This window comes from Musa acuminata, chromosome BXJ2-3 (genome assembly GCF_036884655.1).
Source record: "Musa acuminata AAA Group cultivar baxijiao chromosome BXJ2-3, Cavendish_Baxijiao_AAA, whole genome shotgun sequence".
Taxonomy (NCBI): domain Eukaryota; kingdom Viridiplantae; phylum Streptophyta; class Magnoliopsida; order Zingiberales; family Musaceae; genus Musa; species Musa acuminata.
The window spans coordinates 42,608,259-42,627,201 of record NC_088340.1 but is presented as its reverse complement, the minus strand read 5'-3'; the positions used below and the strand labels follow the sequence as shown (position 1 = coordinate 42,627,201).

General features: G+C 39.8%; 3 protein-coding genes and 1 long non-coding RNA gene across 5 annotated transcripts; 2 read left to right on the top strand and 2 right to left on the bottom strand.

The window, feature by feature from the left end:
- Positions 1 to 83: 83 nt before the first annotated feature.
- On the top strand, positions 84 to 9,512 carry LOC103979947 (glycosyltransferase BC10). Of its 2 annotated transcripts, none has more exons than XM_009396217.3 (10): positions 84 to 586; positions 668 to 784; positions 874 to 974; positions 2,891 to 2,962; positions 3,072 to 3,141; positions 3,286 to 3,366; positions 5,962 to 6,000; positions 8,307 to 8,372; positions 8,553 to 8,699; positions 8,847 to 9,512. In XM_009396217.3, exons 1-10 carry the CDS (start codon positions 323 to 325, stop codon positions 9,024 to 9,026), a joined length of 1,137 nt encoding a protein of 378 aa, XP_009394492.2. In that variant the 5' UTR covers positions 84 to 322; the 3' UTR covers positions 9,027 to 9,512. The 2 variants fall into 2 exon arrangements, with proteins under 2 accessions (XP_009394492.2, XP_009394491.2); XM_009396216.3 differs by having other exon boundaries at positions 90 to 586; positions 3,060 to 3,141.
- A 648-nt stretch (positions 9,513 to 10,160) lies between these two features.
- On the bottom strand, positions 10,161 to 11,106 carry LOC135608419 (uncharacterized). The gene has a single exon (XM_065101282.1). The coding sequence runs from the start codon at positions 10,944 to 10,946 to the stop codon at positions 10,260 to 10,262; it is 687 nt and encodes a 228-aa protein (XP_064957354.1). The 5' UTR covers positions 10,947 to 11,106; the 3' UTR covers positions 10,161 to 10,259.
- A 2,632-nt stretch (positions 11,107 to 13,738) lies between these two features.
- On the bottom strand, positions 13,739 to 15,622 carry LOC135608418 (uncharacterized). The gene is made up of 3 exons (XR_010485519.1): positions 15,484 to 15,622; positions 14,357 to 15,407; positions 13,739 to 14,144 (listed from the first exon to the last, which is right to left on the bottom strand). It is a non-coding gene; the product is annotated as an uncharacterized LOC135608418 (long non-coding RNA).
- LOC135608416 (two pore potassium channel c-like) lies at positions 14,403 to 15,802 on the top strand. Its single transcript, XM_065101280.1, has 2 exons — positions 14,403 to 15,430; positions 15,501 to 15,802. The coding sequence occupies exons 1-2, from the start codon at positions 14,403 to 14,405 to the stop codon at positions 15,670 to 15,672; spliced, it is 1,200 nt and encodes a 399-aa protein (XP_064957352.1). The 3' UTR covers positions 15,673 to 15,802.
- The last annotated feature ends 3,141 nt before the right edge of the window (positions 15,803 to 18,943 follow it).

Here is an 18,943-nt window from a genome sequence, read left to right as displayed (position 1 = left end):
AACCCAACCAAAAGACACTCTCCAACAAATCTTTGCATGACAAGTACTTTAATTCCTTTAGAATTTCCCCTTTTTATTGTACTTTGAGATTCGTAAAATGCTTTTGGAACAATACTAACCAAATCGATACGTATTTGTTTGTTATCGACTCCACAAACTCGTGAGATTTCAAACGAAATATTTGTTAGTTATTACGCGCAACAATTCAAAGCACAATAAGCATACCATTTTCCACTATATATTTATCGACCCAAACCAAAGCCGTTGGCGGCATCGCGGTGGGCGATCGAATTAGAAGCCTTTCATCGCCGGGACGGCGACGATGAAGAAGAGGGCGCCCTCGTCGTCGTCGTCGCTGGCGTTGGCCGCGTTGCCCGTCGCCCGAAGCAGGCTCCGGTTGGGCCTGCAGCTGATCCTGTGCGTGTCGGTGCTCGCGTGCACGCTCACGCTGATCCGCATCTGCTCGAGATCGCCCTCCCCGGTCGACCTCGTGGAGGTGCCCTTGCTCGCCCCTCCCAAGATCGCCTTCCTGTTCCTCGCCCGCTCCAATCTCCCGCTGGATTTCGTCTGGCACACCTTCTTCCAGGCATCGCCATCGTCAAGAATCCCTTTCTCCGGTTCTCTTCTTTGATGCGATCTAGAGTTTTTCTGTTGGTGCTCTGTGCAGAAAGCAGAAGAGGAGAAATACTCGATATATATCCACTCGGAGCCGGGCTTTGTGTTCGATAGGACGACGACAAGATCGCCGTTCTTCTTTGGCCGTCAGCTTCAGAATGGCATAAGGGTCTTGCAATCCTCTCTGAGTTATTATTTTATCATTTGAATCTCGAGCAGAATTTTGATGTTGTGGCATAGAGGTTTTGGGGTTTGCAGGTGGTGTGGGGTGAGGCCACTATGATCGAAGCAGAGCGGTTGCTGCTCGCTGTGGCCCTCAAGGATCCGGCTAACCAACGGTTTGCCTTGATCTCCGATAGGTAGTGGGTGTTTCTCGAGTCGTTCTTGGAGATTAATACCATTTTTTTTTCATGTCTATCCCATGATTTTTTGTTTTTTTTTATGATATGCATGAAACAAAATATATTTTAGGGCTTATGTCTGATCGGAAAATGAAGCATGTGGTCCGTGGAAATGACGTTCTTATTTCCATATGTGGTTTCTTATTTAATTTTTCAGTTATAAGCTTGTGAAATGTCTAGCACCAACTCTTTAGGAATCTTTTCATTTGTCATTTGAAAGAATCCTACTCCCTAGTTTTGATACTCAGTCTTAAGTAGTACTAAAACAACATCTGCACCAATATTCACTTTATTTACTTGCTCATGTGTGTCCTGTTCTCATGTGCGGCAATGAGATGCAAGCTTTGCAAAAAGAGAAACAACTAGGTTAATCAGGTTTAGAAACCCAATTTTTGTTGTTGCATCAAATTTTGACAGTATAGACATGTATTGCTAACCCAAAAAAAGTTACGATAGAAATTTAACTTTTGTAAATAAATGTTGAACCTACGACATGGTCTTCCTGATTTTGTTGATACTTGCCGTATGCCATTACTCTAAAATCATAGTTTGGATAGTTCTGAATATTCCTATCAATTAGTTAGAAAGGTCTTTGATTGACCTCTACCTTATGTTTATTGTAAATGTAAAGCAATGTGATTTGTCCCCAAGTATTGGTTACAATAGTTTTTTTTTTAAAGAAATCTAAGAGAAAAAGCTAGAAACATACTTGAGAAAAGAAGAGCAATGAAGGTAGAAAGGATATCTTATGCATTTTTTTTCTCATTGAAAGCTAATCAACACAATTGTCAAAATCCCCCTAAATTTTAGAAGACATTTCTAAACACCAAAAGTTATTCTAATTTCTAACTAAACTTTTTATAGGGCCTTCTTCTATAATAACATACTACAAAGACTGCATATCAACCAAAAATTTTTTCTTTGGGGTAAGAAAAAGCCTTATCGACTGAGTCCTAATTTCCTAATATTTCAAAAACATTGATTGAATGTTGAATGTTCAACCCTAAGTAAATCCATTGTGGATCAGTAGCTTGTCTATCATCTGACTTGGAAGCGTATCCTATTGTTTTGATTGGATAGTTATTTGGGTATATTTTGGGATTCTAATCAGTCATTAGTAATCATACTTTTGCTTGTATACAGAAGGATAAGTTTGTGATTCTGTTATATGAAGTTTTGGTGGATTGTCATATCTCACATGGTTGCAGTCCTATAAGAGTTGAGGCTTTATAGCTTCCTAATTTATCTCAATTTAGCATGGCATATCATAGGTGTGATGAATATATATTATATGAAGCCCTAATGGATCTTCATGACTCGCATAGTATATAACTCCTATAAGAGTTGAGACTTGTGAACTTCAAACTTCTATGGATCTAGCATGGTATGTCATAAGTGGTGCATATGTGTTTTGATAATTGAGGCTTGTTCTAAGATAACCTGAATGGTTTGTTGTTGTTTTAGTGCTACTACAATTCTATAAATACATTCATATAAAATTGCATGAAGAAGCTATTTCATTTTCCATGTAACTGCCTTTAATCTAATTGGAAATAGTTATAAATGATAGTTAACTATCTAGCTGAAGATATTTTGCTTATGGTAAGTGGATGCAATTCACTGGACAGACAAAAAGAAAAGAAGAATCTGTTGTCTTAGTATTTCCAAATATGTTCAAGTTAATGTTATCCCATATATTTTTTTTCGTTGGTTTCATAGCCAAGCAATTATTACTTTCAACTGATTCCTTTTTCTTCCCCATCTTATAACAGGCCATTTTTAATTTTTTTGTTGTCTTACAACTTTGATGCTCTGAAATCACTTCCGATGTTCTTGGCCATTTTAATTTCTGATTCATTGATTTTATATGGCAGCTGTGTTCCTCTTTACAACTTCAGCTATATATATAGCTACATGTTGTCTTCTTCAAAAAGTTTTGTGGATAGGTAGGCTACCAAAAGGTTATTTTTCATATTGTTCTTATGCTTTGACATTTTTCAATGTAGACATGGAAAAGACTAAGCTATATGGTCATTCTTCTAGCTTTCTTGACAGGAAGGATGTACGTTATAATGCCAAGATGTTTCCTACAATACCCAAGGACAGATGGAGAAAAGGATCCCAGGTTATCATATTCATAGCTGTTGTATTTTGATCTAGAAACATCAGTAGGTTTTTTTTTTATTTTCATTTAGAAGACAAGAAATCAACTTTTGTTCAATTTTTAAGTTTTCATCATGTCTTTAACTACATTAACACTTTCCTTCAGTGGATTACCTTGGTTAGAAAGCATGCTGAGACTATTGTGGCTGATACTATCGTTTTTCCAGTGTTCAGTAAATTCTGCAAGGTAAGGAGTAAAATTATGTACATGGTTCAGATTTTTGCTTCTGATGTCTTTTGTGGACCTTTGTGATAAATTTTTATCTAATTTGAGGTATCTGTGAACTTGTGCAATATAAGTATCTAGCTTTTTACTGTAAATAAGAGAAAAAAAATGAAAAATGAGATTTACATATCGATAGCCCTTAATTGTACTCATCTCTCTGACACAGATATTATGTGCTGTGTAGTCAGACTCAGAGTAGTCTGTTCTTGGAAAATCTCAAGCTTGATTAATGTAATCACTATCATGGATTTTTCTATCGAGCAAAGGGTTCAGCATAGAGATTTTTAATCTAAACAATTAATTTTTCTCTTCTAGTAAAGCAGTCAAAATTCAAATGACCTTTAGCTTCGATAAATATGCATTCCAAAATTCTTTTAGCACAAGTGCAATTAGGGATTTTAGTTGTTAGCTGTTGTTATTTTTTGGTTAAAGAACAGAGGCAATAATTGTTATCCACAGGGACTTGTTTCTTCCTCAGTCTCAACCTTGTGTTGCTTTCTAGAGGTTATCTTTGATGAATTTACATCAGCTATGCAAATTTTGGCACATCATGTTCTTCGATAAAGGGAAGAGCAACCTAAACTCCCTCTAAACTTTTTACGTTTTAGTACTAATTAATTAAATTGAAAATAGAAGTACTCCTGGATCTAGTATTGTTGTGAATTGATTCATTTTGAGCATCAATAACTGGGTAAGATATTTGAATGAAACTAGGAAGATATTTAGGTCATATTCTGACTATTTATTGGACAAGCTTATGTGGGAGGACATCTTGTAATTTGAAGTGTACAATTAAAACATTATCCTGCCTTCCTTAGCACAACCATAATCTAATAGCAGTATTTAATCGAGTTAATTATATATTACCCCTTGTAATTAGATCTCTTTAGCATCCCAGTCTCTAGACTTAAAAATTTTATATTAGAATCCCTATAGTTATTAAAGTGAAATACCTAGCTCCATTTATCCTAATGCTGTCGGTTTTACCAACGAAAGTATGAGAACGATGAGCAAAAAGATAATTTCAACGTCCCAGTTGCGTTTTCGATGGTGGCGGACAGCGGCATCGTTGGGGTTCGCAGGTGACTGTTGTGGATGAGGAGCAACGGCGAGAGGTGAGGCGATGACGTAGATGTCGATGCTTTGCGTCTACGTCAGCATCGCTCGGCAATTGCATGGTGCCGATGTAGATGCAGAGCAACGTTGTTCTTCCCCGCATCATTATCGACACTAACGCAGATGCAGAGCGACGAAAGGGCTATTCTGCATTTGCATCGACACCGATGAAGTTGCCGAGCGGCATCGACACAGATCCAGAGTGTCAACATCTGCGCCATCGCTCTCCCTCATCTATAGTAACCACCCACGATCCCTAGCAGCGTCGTTGTCTGCCACCATAAAAAACGTAACTAGGACATTGAAATTACCTTTTTTCTTATCGTTTTCGTATTTCCATTGATAAAACAAACGATATTAGGATAAATAGAGCTAGATGTTTCACTCTTATAACTATAGGGATTTCAATGTAAATTTTTGAAGTCTAGGGATTAGGATGTTAAAGAGGTATAACTTCAAGGTTTAATATGTAATTAGCCCATATTTAACCATTACTTGTAATTTTAAATGTTTTATTGTGAGATAAAAAATAGTTTTTAATATGTGAACACAGGTTCAGATAGGAAAATGGATATTTTTCATTTTCTGTTATCTTATTTTAAATGCTGACTTTTGAGGATAATCGGATAGCAAAAGGACATGTTGTCTCAGTATTGCTAGGGAAATGACTTTAGGTAGATTACCCTCATAAAACTTTGTTTAAAGTAGTATGTGCTGATCTAAAACTAATTCATGCCTCTATCTTGTTGCTATGACAACTTTGTGCTTGTGGCTTCAAGATTGCAGGGAAAAGCAAAAAAACTCCGTAGACCTAGATAAAATTTATTTTAAGCCAGAAAATAATTGTTTTAATCAGTTAATGATGGACAGGTTCGCATTTTTACATGATAAGGTTTCATTGGCTTAATCACAGGAGTTTGACTGCTAAATGGTAGAAGAAGTGACAAGGTTCTTGCTTGTAGTTTTTCTGTTTTCTATCCAATACGAGTGTAGATTGTCTGGTAGCTACCTTGTTAGTTTGTTTTTTTTTCCTCTCTCTTTCTTTTATCCTTTCATTCTAGGCATCTCGGATTCATTTTATACAAGTATAAAATGGCTTGGTCCTTAACTTGCATCCTGTAGCCAACAGGTTACATCTTCAGAATCTGCATACTCTTCCTAAATATAGTTTTACTTTTGCAGACAGCATTTATTCTATTAATATCAGTTGCTCTCAAAAATTCAGTCTGCAAAACACAAGAAAGTTCCCTTTGAACTCAGATTTCCAAATACAAGAGCTTAATGTTTGCCTAGCAAAATTAGCAAGCCAATTTGGCAGCATACTGAACATAGCAAACTCTTATCTGGTCTTTGCTACTAGTTTCAATCTACTTGTCATTCACTTTCAACATTTTTCGCTTTTTAAACCATTAGACTCTTATTGTGCTTGTTCCTTTGCAGCGGCAAACAGGACTAGCACTTGGTGCAAAACAGAATAATGTGAGTAGACTCTTCCATTATCCTTCTAATTAAAGGATAACCTCGTAGGATAAACTTATAATAGTTGTCGTTTGTAGCTGTGTAATATATCTGGTGTTTCAATTCCACCACTCTCTTTTCAATTTGCTACATTAATTTATGATATGTTAATGATGTCCATTAAGTTGTTGCTTTCATATATTGACATCATTCTGAATGTTATTCAGGCAATTTTTTTGTTTAAAATTTTGGAGTTGTAAGATTACTTCAAAGCAAATATATGAAACAGGCAAGATACTTTCCACAATTTGCAGAGTGCTGATCATGGCAAGGAGGTGTAAATATAGATTAACATAAAACATTCTTTGAGAGAAAATGGTGATTATATATATTTTTTCAAGTCCATCTGCTACATTTTAGCTAATACCTTCCTCAGTTGGACATTCTACTTCTCTATCTGCACCTGATGATCTAATCTGCCATGGGCTTTGTCAATTTCAAGGAGCTGTTTCATTTGTAGGGTCTGTAAATTAGAAAAATAGAAATTCTAAAATATAGTACAGAGTACAGAAATTATATTAGGGTTTCTTGGAGACCACAAGACAAATCACAAGAGGTCTGGTTCCTTCTCTTGGAGATTCTCTTCCTCTCGATTATTCACTGTTGCTTCCTTCTATCTGCTCAACTCATGGCAGCCCGTTGGCATCCATATGCAAATTTGGTTGTCTTGGTTTCTGCAAAGACTGTCCTTTGTGTGCTTGGCTCTTATAAACTGGATCCATTCAAGTGATTTGCTTATGCAGAAAGGATGGGTTGCTGCTCCTTGCCCCAGTTGTTCTGTGGCAGTAGAATCATTTGATCACATCCTGTTTCCAAAATCTACAATAAAACAGTCAGTCATGAGGCCTCATTCAAAAACCTATGGTGATTTTCGCTCCCAGAAAGTTAACATTATTAAAAAAATAAAACTTTCTAGTTTCTAGATACTTCTTATTATGGGCTCTGTTTAAATAATGTGCAGTGGATTAATCCCCACTGCACTGCATTTTATTGTGCCTTGTTGCTTGTATTACATAACTTTTTATTCTTTTTTCCTTTAAAAGATCTTTTGTTTTCTTAATGAACGAGTTGGATAGGCTCTCTTCTCTCATATATTCTCTTTCACCAAAAGAACTAGCTGCCACATGCTTTTGAAGAGAAAAATATCTTCTCTTTTTGACAACGAAGCAAATATTTTTATGAGAATTAATTAATGAGTTGATGGTGCGTGACCTATAGAGAATAGAATGTATTACTAGAGGAACTTCAAAAGGTACTATACATTAGCTATGTTGTAGGTTTTACCCATTAAAAAAAGGGTGTGTCCAGTGCATGAGGCTCCCACCAATGCGGGGTTTGGGAAGGCTCAATGTATGCAGCGTTATCTTTAAATATTGAAAAAGATTATTTTCGTAATTTGAACTCTGATCTTTTAGGATGCAAAGGGGCAACCTTACTACTGTAGCAAGGTCCGTCCTCTAAAACATTTTACCCATTGATGGAAATATTTTTATGAGAAATAATTGATAAAATAAACATGGATAAAATGAACATCCAGTATTTTCGTCAAAAGCTTGATGATCCTGTAATCAAGTGAGCTTCGGAAAGTTTCTGAAGATAAAACGGTGCAAAGCTGGAAAGAGATGTCATAATTCAGGGTCTTCATATTCAACTATTAAAAGACTGCAAAAATAACACCATGTGGGAATTCTACAATTATTGATTTACAAGTTAAGACATACCTGTGGGACAAATAAAATTTATAATGATCTGGTACCTAAGCTGTTTGTTTATTGATGAACGAGATCTTGTAACGTGTAGATACTTTATCTGAGAACAAGAGTACTGGAAGGAATGGATACATCTGCATCTATGAGTTGAGATTGCTAGCAAGATCTCACTATGAAGAAAGCCTCTTAACATGAGCCTGTTGGTTAGTGTTCTGACATTACAGAACTTCTACTATCTTGGACTCAGATCTAATCATAATATAATCTCATATTCTCATTGGAAAATAAAAAAGAGCACAAATTTTAAATGTCATGTTTGTGCAGTTAATATAGCTTTGTGTTTTGTCATATTTCTTGAATTAAATTTGTCTGCATTTTATCAGAAAGCCAGGTGTTCAAATCTGAATTAGCTCATATGTTGTCCACCTTTCATGCTAACATAAACATTTTTAAAGGATGAATTGTTTCAAAGTATGATCTTTAAGCTTGGATGGGTGGTAGAAATTTTACCATAAGGGATCTCCTTTCAATAGTCATCCTTGATTTATGTTTGTGCAGAAAGAAGCTGCCCAGAAGGAACACGATTGTATACCAGATGAACACTACGTGCAAACATTACTCTCTGTAAGATGATTTGATTTGTTTTTAAATTTATTTTGCTAGCACAATCCTGCATTTATTATCTGTATATTGCATTGAATTTTCATTGCACAATGGGCATTTAGACAGGAGTTCTACTTGGAAAGCTCTATAAAATGTTTCTTCTTTTTCTTTTGTTCTGATTATTAGCTTTTCTTTTTCTAGATGAGTCATCTTGAAGATGAACTAGAGAGAAGAACTTTAACATATACATCATGGAACCAATCTATAGATACGAAGGACAAAAGAAGTTGGCATCCTAAGACGTTCGAGTTTCCTGATGCGAGCCTGGAGCACATTATGGAAATAAGGGTTAGTATCATCTACTGTTCATATTTACATATCATAGTGCACACTTCTCCACATAACTTGAGGATATTATATGAACAATTTATAATAGTTCAGTGCATTTTTTTGAATTTTCTTTATGTGAGAAAAGTCTATTTCTTCACTTTGCAGAACATTAATCATGTCTACTATGAGACAGAATATCGAACAGAGTGGTGTCAGTGCAATGGCACTTTCGTACCGTGCTTCTTATTTGCAAGAAAGTTTTCCCGAAATGCTGCCATGCGCATTCTGAATGAGGGTTTGCTTGGACCATTCGATGCGGGTGCTTTTTTGTTCACTAACTCCTAATTTCGTGCTAACTCTTGGAATGGGTAGCTTAATACTACAGCCATTCTGGAAGTTCAATGATGCAATCAGATCATTTCTTCACACTAGGAAAACCGATCATGACCTGTGGAAGTTACAAATGAATGAAGAACCTGTCACCACCCTCATATATTAGCAGGAAGGCGACCGTTGTCTTGAGACCGATGCCATACGAAATCTGAAAGAGAAATCATTGGACTGATATGAAAGAAGATGCAGGTCTGCGTAGAACCTACAACATGGCATCGTGGGTAAACCCTTCCCTCAAAATGTAAAGGTACCTCATAGTGAAAATTTGTGTGACTGATGTTTAGCTTACAAAGAGCGAATTTTCATGTGGCTTATACAAAGTGTTTATTACTAACTAGTTTTAATTTAAACCAACTACAATTTTTTTTTTCCATACAAGCAAACAGATACTTCTTCCAGTGTACATTTACTATTTTAATTTCAGATGCTTGTTTTTCACTTATATGGGACAAAGTTTCATGGCAGAATGGACTCAAAATGATTTGAGATATTTACCAAGCTCCAATTTCTCTTCTTTAGAAGCAGAAGGATGGAAAACTGATTCGTTTTGAGAAATTACAGTGGAAGCAGTGGAGCAATATTCATCTAATATCATCAGTTTCTGCACTCAAAACATCAGATAGACTGAGCTGCCAAGGTAAGATTACTCCTTTACTATTTGCATCAGATTATTTTTGCGTTAACAAAAATAATCTTTTTGCTTGCAAGGACAAGATACTCTGCATGGATACTTTGTGAGCTTATGCATCTTGCAATTTCGGCCATTTTGTACATGGAAACAACTAAGATAGCTTGAAATAAGTAAGTAGGAATAGGACAGATCCTACCTATTAAGTTTGGTAGGACTATAAAGAAAAAAATATATTATCCTATTAATTTTTATTAATGATCATTCCAGCTCTCTATTTTCTCAATTTTTCTCTCTGCTCTCCACTATCATATCCCAACCTTCCACCTTAAAGAAACCATCCTGACTAAACTGTCAATGTATACATGTATCTTTCAGAGAAACATGTATGAAAGAATGAGGTGTACCAAAGAAAAATGGTTTTGGTACTTCCCTCCTTTGTGACCCTTCTAATAAAATAAAAAAAAAGCAAGTTATAATTCAAGGATCGGGATGACAGTGCTATATAAATCATGCCACATCGATATGGAAGCAATTAAACATGCATCATGGAAAGCCTAGAAAGCCCTGTGATAAAGCCCTTGAATCTTATTCCACGACTCTTCCCTCTGCATCTTCAGCTGCATGTAGAAGTTGCCAATGAAAGCCTCCGCCTTGGCAAACAGCTCCTGCTTGCTGAGCTCTCCAGCCTCCTCCTCCTCCTCCTCCTCGTCCTCCTCCCACTCTTTACCCGCACTGTCTCCCTCGAATCCACCGATGAAGAAAAGGCTCGGCTTGGAGGGGCAGCGCTTGAGCGTCTGCTCTCCCGGCGCAACTTTCGCGGACTTCTGCCCCACCGGCTTCTGCTGCGGAGCCCGTTCACGCGGGTTGACAACCTCAGCCACATGGTTAGCTGCGTCAACGGGTGCAGCACCTCCGGCGGTGGGAGCTGCCGCGGTGTTGTGTGCCTTCTTCTCCTCTTGATGCCTGGAGATGGCGTCGAGGAAGCCGGCCTCGACACCTAGAGCAACAATAAGGATGTTGAGAAGGAAGTAGAGGTAAGAGGTTCTCAGGGACGAGGATATGAAGGGGAAGAAGAGGAGCAAGAGAAGGAACGCCCCCTTCGCCACTTGCGACCTGGGCAGCTTCTCCATGGCTAGCCACTCAGGTGTGAACAGTGGTAGTGACATGGATGGAAGCGTGGTGGGACATTTATAGGACAAAGATGAATACTTGAGAAGGTCTTGAGGCTTAGGATTAGCCATGAGCGCTGGAGATATTTATTTGATTGCTGTTGAGGGTAATGGTTTGCATGGGGAGGAGGAGGATAAGGGTCGGTGGGAACATTCCATCACCTTTTGGAGGAGCAACTTCGAGCTATTCACAACCAGAAGTGGAGAGAGCTTTCGGGGTATCTTTGTTTTCTCCTGGCTGTAAGCTGGGAATCCATTTCTTCCTTCTCCTGCCTCCCACTTGCATGGTTTGGGATAGCGGAATGTGCTGCCTCTTGTCTTCGACTTTGTGTCTCCTTGGAGGATATGTCGAAAGGTTTTCCCATGGAGTAGCAGTCACTTGACCCACCACCTTTGACAACTTCGAGAACCAACTTGTGTCTGCTGAGTACACCTCAGAAAGCTAGTGAGTCATCAGGTTATGCGATGAAGTTACATGTTCTCAGGTGTCTCCATCAAAGTCATGGTGATGGAATGTGGATCAAAATGACCTTAAATCAATGATCTCTATTTTAGATATAAAATTTGTTAGAAATGACCTTAAATCAAAATGATCAGTGGATCATTCAGACGACTACTAAAAGGTAAAAGGTATATAGTAGATATAGCCAAGGACGACGAGTATGTGGGCGTCCAATTTGCTTCACCTTTCCACCCGCATCGAGGTCAGCAAGAATCGAAGAGGCAAGAAACAAAAAGTGACAGGGCAATAAGATGAAGCAAAGATGCAGTCCTTTATGCCCTGCATCTTCTTTTACCAGGGACCGATCATGTGTGGGCTAAATTTGATGCACGAATCCTCGCCTTTGGCGTCGTTGTAGGAGCAAAGGATAGAATAGCATGTGCCCCGTGGGTCGTAAAGCATGATCAGCTGCAACCTTTTCTTTTCTTTTCTTTTCTTGAGCACATACTCATCATGGCCATGGCAACCAGGAATAGTACTGTGCAATCTTTTCGACTATTCTCCGGTTCTCATTGCAAGAACTGTTCGTGTACTGCTTCCTAGTTCGGAAGCATGATCATCGTGACTTTAATTCTTCTTCTTCCTTTTTCTTGTTCATGTACTCCTCCTTTTGACGTCTCAGTAATTAATTATCATATATTTTAATTTTTTACATCAACCTGATTATTAAGTAGAATATTCCATACGTGCGATAGAATCATCTAAGGTTTTTCGTTTCGGATACTGCATCTGTTTTGATGATCTAATCGGATTAATACGTATCGGTTGATATCGATTTATTATATGTTGATATATCGATACATAATGGTGATTCAAAAAGAAAGAAAAATAGGAAGGGATGTTGGAGGAAGAAAAGTACGAAGAAATGAGGAGAAGAGACGGTAGAGAAAGAGGAGAATGAAGGTGGAGAGTACAAGGGGGGGGGGGGGGGGGGGGGGGGGAAGAGGAATGAGGAGGAAAAGGCATAACCATAAGCAACTATGCATGATAGAGGTGTGTCGTGATGTGTGAGGGAGGTTGCAACGTGGGGCGTGCGACTTGTGCGAGAATATCAAGATTATCAGACGGACCAATTTTTTTTTTTAATATGAGTGGATTGGATGGAGATGACCTGTCGACTGATTCAGGCTTTGATTGGTATCGATGCAAGCAAAACATCAAGCAATAACTCTGATCATATTATCTATCGTGTTATGGTCACGTTCCACCCATCGTCGATCACTTTCATCATGATGTGGTTGTCTTCTACTCTACCTTCATCGTCTTTGTCTTTTATGACCATCCCCTCGATTAACATCCTCGTATAGGACACTAAAACCCTCATCATCGTCAATCGTTGTTATCATGCTGGCCTCTTTCGTCATGTTATTGCTTCACTAGTAGCCTCCCTTTATCGCTAGTATTGCCCACATCCATCTTTGCCTGCACTTGTGCATTACTTCTCTCTCGCCATTCGCGTCCTCCTTCTTTTATGATACCCTTAGTGTCTCCCCCTGTGCTAATGGCCTGGAGATCAAGATTATGTACGATTACTTGGTTCTTAAGTGCAATCCGTACATGATCACCACCGTTCATAAGGGCGATTTTGTGGGTGAGTTCATGTAGGTCCATGCCGCCTACTCCACCCTTTTCGATGGGGTCACGCTCTAACTAGCAAGGATAGAGGGAGGTGTGAGCGAAGCAACAATGCGATACTAGCGACAGACAAGAACAAGAACGTGCGACTGGCTCAAGGGCCTTAGCAACTTCTAGGAGAATACGACAGAAAAACATTCAAAGACAAATACGACTATCATACCGTGAGAGCGATAAAACGAAAAGTGGTGAGACAAGGATGAACACAACGTAGCCAAAGATAAATATCTTTCCGAGAATGTGACGTAAAGCTAAAAAAACAGTACTTTTTGCAGGAAAAAAATAAAAAATTTTAAGGGTCTTTTTTAAGAATTTCCCCAATTATTAACCAAAAACTTCGGCGTATGGTACTGATACTTTGTACTCCTTGACAGCACATTCCAGTTCGATTTTGATAGCTGGGGATTCGCTATCAATGATAGGTCTGCAGCCAACACACGAGTTTGTATCATCACCACTAAAAAATTGAACATTCACCACCACCAACCTGTCCCATCAACATTCAAGTTTGTATCATCTCTCACTGGGAGATCATCACCAAACCTGTTTTCGATTCATTCCAATCTTACCTTCGATATTTGAATTATGTTATAGTCAAAACTCATAGCAACAATCTTATAAGAAAAATAACATGAGGATTAATCATTTCTATTTTGTCAAAGTAATCACCATAAGGTCAGCCATCAAGACTTTCAGACGCTCATTTCCATTAACCAAATCTAATGTATAATGATCTGTAATACCTTTATTGTAGTCATGGCTACATTAATAAAATCTACAAACAAATACTCTTGGTAGAAATTTACCACACAAAAAAGGAAATATTGGGTAAAATGGCAAAATATAGTAATGCAGTATTTGAAGGCAAAATTCACTGTAGTCTCTACCAGTTTTCTGGAGAGCTCAGACCATTAAAAGGCAGGGATCACCATAAATGACACAATTACTTCATTTTATGTTCCTCCATGAATCCTTTCATCGGAACCAGAGGAATGGAGAGCTTCTGATCTGAGTTATTGTTGGCACCTATGAACCAGAGTAATGTGCTTTGTGTGCTGGTCAATATGGAAGAACTGCAGCTGGAGAATTCCCTTTTTGCAGGTGTAATTTCCCTGAAGATTTAGTGCAGGAATCTGAAAGAAGCAACAGATGTTAATCCTTTGTGTATATATATACACAGTCTAAGCTTAGAAATTGTGAGCTAAATACTCAGAAACATAACTTACTAGCCTTTTAATTCTTGGGTGTTCAGAAGCTAATCTAACTTCTATTCCACGAGGACAGACAGGTTGGATTAACTACCAGTACTCCAACCAAATAGTCAACCCAACAACTTCCAACATACCTGAGTAGTGCTCCAAGTTTCAGATCACGAATTCCTGCACTGCTTCATGTCCATGGACAAGCTTTTGTCAACCAAGACACCGGAATCCATACAGAATTGCTCTCATGAGCTCTCAGATCATCGCAACAGCAACTCATCTCATCGCTTCAGCTATCTCACCAGTTTTCCATGCTGCAGAACCATACCCACTCATGCTGCTCCACTCCTTGACACACCAGTGATCAAGGAGCCCAATGAGCATTCCACTAAAGCCTCTCGCCGGTCCTACTCTGCTCCATCCATATTCACCTGCATCAAGGAAAGTCAAGCCCTGGCACTCGATGCCGAACCTACAGATTCTCCGACCACGCGTTCACCATGGATTGTGCGGCAAGCCATAGTTGGAGCAATCCTGTACATCTCGGTAGGGATCATCGTCTTCATGGTGAGGCAAGGGAGCTTCAAGGGGCACAGAACGTTTCCACTGGTCGACGGGCTATACTTCGCCATCGTGAGCATGTGCACAATCGGGTATGGCGACATAGTGCCTCACACCAGCTTCACCAAGCTCTTTACCTGTGCGTTCATTCTGGTGGGCTTCGGCTTCGTGGATGTCCTCCTCAATGGGTTGCTGACCTACGTGCTCGACAAGCAGGAGGCAGTGCTGCTCAGCGCCGTAGACGAGAGCCGTCGCAACGTGATCTTCAGGACGTATGTGATGGACATGAGGAAGGGGCGGATGAGGGTGCGGATGAAGGTGGGGTTGGCACTGTGTGTCGTTATCTGCTGTGTTGCGGTGGGGACTGTGATGGTGCACGTCCTGGAGGGGCTGGCTTGGCTCGACAGCTTCTATCTCTCGGTGACCTCCGTGACGACAGTGGGGTACGGGGACTACACCTTCTTGACGATGAAGGGGAGGCTGTTTGCATCAGTATGGCTGCTGGTGAGCACTCTCGCTGTCGCCAAGGCCTTCTTGTATCTGACCGAGCTCAGGATTGAGAAAAGGAATCGAAGGACTGCAGAGTGGGTGCTCAAGAGGAAGATGACCGCGGGAGATCTGATGGCAGCAGACCTGGACAATAATGGATCCATAAGGTATGGCTTCAGATCAAAGTGAGAGAACCTGCTGCTGTATGACCTTTACTTACCTCATTACATTCTGTAGCAAATCAGAGTTTGTGATCTACAAGCTCAAGGAGATGGGGAAGATCTCAGAGAAGGACATCATGTTAATCTGCAACCAGTTTGATGAACTCAACGCTGGGAAGTGTGGAAAGATCACGCTGTCAGATCTCGTCCAAGAGTCACCACTGACAAATCCATGGAAGAACAGCTGAGCATATGGCCTGCAAAACCAAAACGTACTCCATACATACTTGTATACACAATTAACGTATTGTTCATCCATAAACTATGGAACTCAGAAATAGTTGACACAAGTAATGTTAAGATGAACTTGGTCGTCTACTGTCATTTGCCTTCTCAATGGCTAAAATGCTTTTTACTGGGGAACATGTACATAGCTAAACAGTACCTTAAATTGCTAGCCCTGTAAATCTAAACTTGAAGAAGGTCTACGCTTACAAGCAACATACCCATTTTCTAACTTTTGTACCATACATTGCATCTAGTTAGTAATACTACAAATAAGATAACAAATACTATAGGTTAACAAAGAAATGTTACATAAAATGTTTATACTATAACCAATACCTGGGTGTCAATTTGAAGTTCAAATTGTCTGATCTCTTCTTTGAGTGTTAGAACTCCAGTTTGACCATACAAAATTCCTGACAGTCGAATGTAGATACTAATTTTGCACCATAAAGTTCAATAAATTACTATCAGCAAGTTGGAAAAAAAATCAAATGCAAAGTGGTTGTAACTCTAAAAAATGAGCATAAGTATCACTAGCTGATTACTTGGCACCTCAACAGCTGTGTGGCCTCTTGAATCAGTCATGCTTGCACATGATTATGCTGCTTATCCAGGTAAGAGAATTGTCATATAGTACTACTAAAACAAAATGTAACAGATAGTAGCAATGAACTAAAACAATAGCCCCTTCAGCCAATAACATTGCGGTATATAGTAAGCTTAACAACATGAAGACACTATTTATTAGCTTATCTCAAACCTAACAAAATAACAACCACACCACTTGTATGCCTAAGAACAATCATCCTGAACAATTTATAAGTACTAAATAAAATTTTCAACCAGTTAATCCATTGAAAACCTCATTAAAGTTCAAATCAGCCACAAAAAGGAAAAAAAAAACTACAGATGAGACCAAACAAATAAGATATCATGAGAAAATGACATTGTAAGTTAAGTGACATTGAATGAGACAACTGAGGATAGCATAAGCTCTACCATCCTATAAACAAACGTGATCTGAGAGATTCATGAACACCAACCAGCTCATCCAAGTCCCTCAACCAAGTTTTGGACCTCATCATGAACCATATCATCATTTACATTATTACAGATAACATTACAATGTGCAACATCAATAATGCAGTAAAGTAACGACAACTCAGGACCAAGAAAGAAATAAGGACCAACTCAAGAATCAAATCATGCACCAAACATATTTTTTTAGAAATATCATACACCAAATATAAAATAAGATGATGATATACTGAAAAACTAAATTACCAAGAACTGACATCATATGACAACATAAGAGGAACTAAAAAGAGTGTACTCCTGAACCAAGATATAAATGGTGCTGACTCGATATTTCACATCAAAATAACAGAAATCACCTGACTGATTGACAACAATCAACATTGTAGATTTATTTTCAGTGCACTGAAATAAAGCAATCATTCATTAGTTTGTATCAAGACCAATCAAAAAAATAATTGATGCTATAGGCCATATAACAGTTTGACCGGGTAAGCCAAGCATACTGGAGCTCTATCTCTTGGGTCCTGTCTTTCCAGGAGAGAGGCATCCAGAAGCAAGGACATAATTACATTTTGATCACATCTTCAAGATAACACAAAATATTATTGTACAAAAGATTCTTTCAGTCACAAGTATTATGATGTTGCAAAAGCACTGTTTCACAATGAAACACAAAAACATTCCAAATGATAATAAGATGACACAGAGGAGAACCAGTCCTTTATTAAGAGATCATTCAACACAAAAAGATTCAAGCTTTTTGAAGTGTAGCTATCAGCAAGAACAGTTTTGCTGCAATAATCATACTACACGTTCAACAGAACAACACAAGAAACATCAACCTGAATAACGTTGATATAACTCTTTAGTGAAACCACTGCTAAATCCCACTCCATGAACCTATCTAGTCCGATCATGAAAGATTTCAGAACTACTGTGGAATTGCTTGACAGGATGTAAAAGATCATTTAGCCCAATCAAACTTCCGTGAGAAGATTTTGGACTGACACGATAGAGAATCAAGAAAAAGAACAGAGCAGAGGCCAACAAAAATTATCAGCAGAAAGCAGTCAGATAGATCACGAACCCTCACTCCAATTCTACCTCCGTTTTGCGAGCTGAAGACACACTACAGCCCCTGCCGCCAAGGCCACAATTCCAATCACGGCCGACGTCCGCAGCGCCTGGGAGTGCACAGGAAGGACCCCAGCATCTACCTTGCCATCAATTTCAAAGGCCTTTTCCTCCTTATCGATCTCCACCGTAGACCTTAATTCAGCGATCTTAGTCATCAACTCCTCTTCCACAGCGGCAAACTTCTCAGCCTCATCCCTCTCTTTCTGGTTGGATACCCTGAGTTCCTCCTCGAGAACCTTGACCGTGGTCTCCAGGTCGTTGATCTTGACCTTGAACTTGGCTTCGAGGTCCTTGATGGAGTTATTGAGGCGGCGGACATTTTCCTCATGCTCAGTAGCGGCAATGTTTGCAGTAGAGAGGCCGTCTTGTGTGATGCGGAGCTCACTTTCGAGGCGGCGGACCTTTTCCTCCTGCTCCACAGCGGCGCTGTGCGCAGTGGAGAGGTCGTCTTGTGCGATGCGGAGCTCACCCTCGAGGCGGTGGACCTTTTCCTCCTGCTCCATAGCAGCGATGTGCGCAGTGGAGAGGGCGTCTTGTGCGATGCGGAGCTCGCCCTCGAGGCGGCGGACCATTTCCTCCTGCTCCATAGAGACGATGTTTGCGGTGGAGAGATCGTCTTGAATGATGCGGAGCTCGCCCTCGAGGCGGCTGGCCTGGCCGGCGACAGTCTTAAGGTCAGACTCAGCGCCGACAAGCTTCGTTCGGGCGTCGGACAGGTCGCGGAGGAGATTAGCCCGTTCGCGCTGGAGGTCGGACCGCTCATCCTTGAGCGCCCGGATCTCCTCGAGGAGCTCGACGGCGGCGTCGCGGTCGCCGGCGGTGACAGCGGCCTCCTCATCGGCACTATCCACCTCAACGTCAACGGCGGCTTCTTTATATGCCGTCTCCTCCTCACCACCGTCGATGGCTTCCTCAAAGACCATTTCCTCCTCGCCGTCAGCCGAGTCTTGCTTATAAGCCTTCTCCTCCTTGTCGCCAGCGACGGCGACGGTGGCGGCTGAGTAAGCGAGGGTTTTGTCGGCCATGGGAATCAACGCTTCGGCTCTTCGCGTGGGC

What these genes read in the sequence shown, in the direction of transcription:
- LOC135608419 (XM_065101282.1), bottom strand. Translation starts at nt 10,946, where the DNA reads ATGGCTAATCCTAAGCCTCAAGACCTTCTCAAGTATTCATCTTTGTCC.
- LOC103979947 (XM_009396216.3), top strand. Translation starts at nt 323, where the DNA reads ATGAAGAAGAGGGCGCCCTCGTCGTCGTCGTCGCTGGCGTTGGCCGCG. An exon ending in GATGGAGAAAAGGATCCCAG is followed by an intron (nt 3,142 to 3,285) that starts GTTATCATATTC and finishes ACTTTCCTTCAG; the next exon opens with TGGATTACCTTGGTTAGAAA. An exon ending in ACGTGCAAACATTACTCTCT is followed by an intron (nt 8,373 to 8,552) that starts GTAAGATGATTT and finishes TTCTTTTTCTAG; the next exon opens with ATGAGTCATCTTGAAGATGA.
- LOC135608416 (XM_065101280.1), top strand. Translation starts at nt 14,403, where the DNA reads ATGTCCATGGACAAGCTTTTGTCAACCAAGACACCGGAATCCATACAG. An exon ending in GACAATAATGGATCCATAAG is followed by an intron (nt 15,431 to 15,500) that starts GTATGGCTTCAG and finishes TACATTCTGTAG; the next exon opens with CAAATCAGAGTTTGTGATCT.